Source organism: Stegostoma tigrinum, chromosome 20, assembly GCF_030684315.1.
Source record: "Stegostoma tigrinum isolate sSteTig4 chromosome 20, sSteTig4.hap1, whole genome shotgun sequence".
NCBI lineage: Eukaryota > Metazoa > Chordata > Chondrichthyes > Orectolobiformes > Stegostomatidae > Stegostoma > Stegostoma tigrinum.
Window position 1 is genome coordinate 12061340 of NC_081373.1, and position 3139 is coordinate 12064478.

The 3139-nt window shown below is 45.1% G+C and overlaps 1 protein-coding gene across 1 annotated transcript; it reads left to right on the plus strand.

Annotated features, from left to right (window-relative positions):
• Positions 1-1252: 1252 nt before the first annotated feature.
• avpi1 (arginine vasopressin induced 1) lies at positions 1253-2252 on the plus strand. The gene is made up of 2 exons (XM_048551192.2): positions 1253-1679; positions 1864-2252. Exons 1-2 carry the CDS (start codon positions 1354-1356, stop codon positions 1982-1984), a joined length of 447 nt encoding a protein of 148 aa, XP_048407149.1. The 5' UTR covers positions 1253-1353; the 3' UTR covers positions 1985-2252.
• The last annotated feature ends 887 nt before the right edge of the window (positions 2253-3139 follow it).

Here is a 3139-nt window from a genome sequence, read left to right on the forward strand (position 1 = left end):
GGGGACAGAATTAAAGCTTAATGAGGGAATTGCAGAGTCTAGGACCTAAGCCAGCAATGGTGAGACAAAGGCAATGGCGGTTAGGCATGTGATATGGCCCTGCTGGGAACATATCGAAAGTCTAATTGATAGCAGTCAACAATTTGCAGTCAACCCCTTCTCCACCTCCCTTACTCTAAAAAGTGAAACTTTAACTGGTGACTTTCATCCTCACCCATGCAAAGCACAAGGCTTTGCAATTACAGCTGGAGGAAATCGATATAAGGTTATATTAATAGGGAAAGGCAGAATAGATAAACTATATCCTCTGGTTGGGGATTCTAGAATTAGAGGGCATAATCTGTGAATTAGGACTAGTCAATTCAGGATAGATGCTTGCAGGCACTTTTATATACAAGGGATGGTAGATGTTTGGAATTCTCTTCTGCAAACAGCAGTGGATGCCAGATCAATTGTTAGTTTTAAATCTGAGATCGATAACTTGTTGTCAAGCAAAGATATTACGGGATATTGTCCAGAGGCAGGTACATGGCTTTAGACCACTGATCAGCCGTGATCTCATTGAATTGCAGAATAGGCTCAAGGGGCTGCATGACCTACCCTTGTTCCTATTTATTTAGTGTCACTGTCATACAGCATGGAAACAGACCCTTCTGTCCAATCAGTTCATGCCTGCGCTTAGTCCATATTCCTCCAAACACTTCTTATTCACGTACTCATCTAAATATCTTTTAAATGTCTTCCTAAATCTCTTAAAAAGACAAAATTTCATTCAGGGATTGTTTAAAACAAATGCAACGACCATGAAATGGTGATGAATGAATTTGCTGTTCAGGAGCCGATCGTTGCTCATAAAATACGAAGCAAAAGTTCCCTATTGTAGCAATTGTCAATAGTCACTGCAAATCATCGTTGCAAAGATCCAGCTCAAACCAGATAGGCTTTCCCTTTCATCTGTGCCAAAAACAGGGACTTGAGTCTCGGGGTTACATCATCCACCGTCCCAGAAGTTTGATTGACAGGCGACCCCGCCCCCACCACGTTGACGGAGATCTGCGTTCTTCCATTGGCTTTGACTGACGTCCATCAGCCGCGAGGTGACAATGGGCCTCACAGCTGATTGGTGAAAGTGGCCGTCACTCACCGCGACCCCACTGTCAATCATCTGGGTGTTACACTCTGTCCCGGGGTGTGGCTACTCCCCTCCCCCCGCGCCAACAGCGCGCACACCCCCCCAGGGTATAAAAAGTAGACCGGCTAGAAGCAGCTCCGAGCGGATCGGATCGGAGTAAGGGCAGGGCACGGGCGGTTGGAGCTCGCATATTCACCGGTGGCGACCAGCTGGCTTGCCGGATGGAGCCTTATACCGCTCCGTGCCCCGTCTGCCCGGCTTGGTACGGCAGCAGCAGGTGGGTCCGCAAGTCCCGCAAGAAAGCCTCGGCCAACATCTTCCAGGACGTGGACCTGGGGCAGATGCAAGCGCTGTTCCGGAAGAGCGGGGACGAGAACGCCGAGGAGCGGGCAAGGATCATCTGGGAGAAGGAGAAGCACGGGGACCAGGACATTGCACAGGCTCTGATGGAGCTCAAATCCAGGAAGACGCAGCTCTTTTTCCAGCACCACAAAACTGGAGCACAATTCTTGGGGCTGCTCTGGATGAAAGCCTTTAACAGACTGCGGTAATTATTTGCACTATTTTTAAAAGAAAAAAGAAACTGGGGAAAACCTGTGCTTTTTATTTTAAAAAAAACTACCTCAATTTTCCCCCCAACGCATTTGCATCGCTTTGGCTTTTTTTAAACACTTTTCGTGTTTGTTTCTGCAATGTTTTATATATAAACATTCTCATCCATGTTCTCCCAGTATCAAGGATGGAGGAAAGTGTTCTGAATACGAATCCAACGGCAGCGTGGAGCGATCGCGAAGGAGCAAGATTAAGCGAAAAAGACTTAGTGCTAAGAAATCCTTCAGAAAACTGCTGTAAAACTGGGATTGTTGTTTATGGAGGCTGCTGCGGAGTTCCTCGTCATTAATTTGCACGAAATAAAATCAATGACTGCAACTTGCTGGGGAGATGATTCGTCTGCATTTGCATTAATATATTTCGTTTCGAATACGAAACGTCTGTCCTGCCTTTGTAATTTTTTTATTATTTAAATTCGAAACACTAAAAAAAATCTTTTGGATGACCAATTTTGTTCCGTTATATGTTTTCTGCATTTCAATAAATTTGTCAGAAAAAGTGCAACAAATCTTGTGTGGCTTTTATTTTACCGTCGTGAAGATTTAGGGTGAATTCTGCATCCCTCTGAACATTTTCTCAAAACGTGTCATCCCTGAGGGTTGTGATCGAAAAAGGAAAGTTTTTCAATATTCCCATTTCACACCCTGCTGCGAGAAGCACAGGTGGGGAGGGGGTTGAATGGCCACTCTTGCTGGAAAGGTGCAGGGGTAACCAAGCCTGGGGTTGGTTTCACATGATGACCAGACTTAACCATTCTGCCTGCCATTGAGTAGAAAATTCACGAACTGTGAGGGTTGGACCAAGCTGTTGGGAGAACCCACTCGGTTAGGGTCGGATCCCATTTATTTCCCCCACTGTACCATTACATTTCTTAAAAAAACTGATTCATTGGATCTGGGTGCCTTTGGTAAGACCTTTCAGAACAGTTTAATAGTCATCTACACTGCTGTCACCAGTGTCAGACCAAGACCTATCTAAAACCTAACAATTTTGAAAAACATCCTCGTCCAAACAAGAGGCGGATATTAAACCGAGATAATAAAGTGTGGGGCTGGATGAACACAGCAGGCCAAGCCGCATCTTAGGAGCACAAAAGCTGACATTTTGGGCCTAGACACTTCAGAAAAGCTGATGAAGGGTCTAGGCCCGAAATGTCAGCTTTTTGTGTTCCTAAGATGCCTCTTGGCCTGCTGTGTTCATCCAGCTGCACACTTTGTTATCTCGGATTCTCCAGCATCTGTAGTTCCTATTATTTGTGAGGACATTAAGCCCATTGTTTGTGTTTCCACCATTCAATGAGATCCTGGTTGATCAATGACCGACCTACCTTTGGGCCACATCCCTTTAATATCTTAAAATATAACAAAGAACTGCAGATGATGGAAATCTGAACCA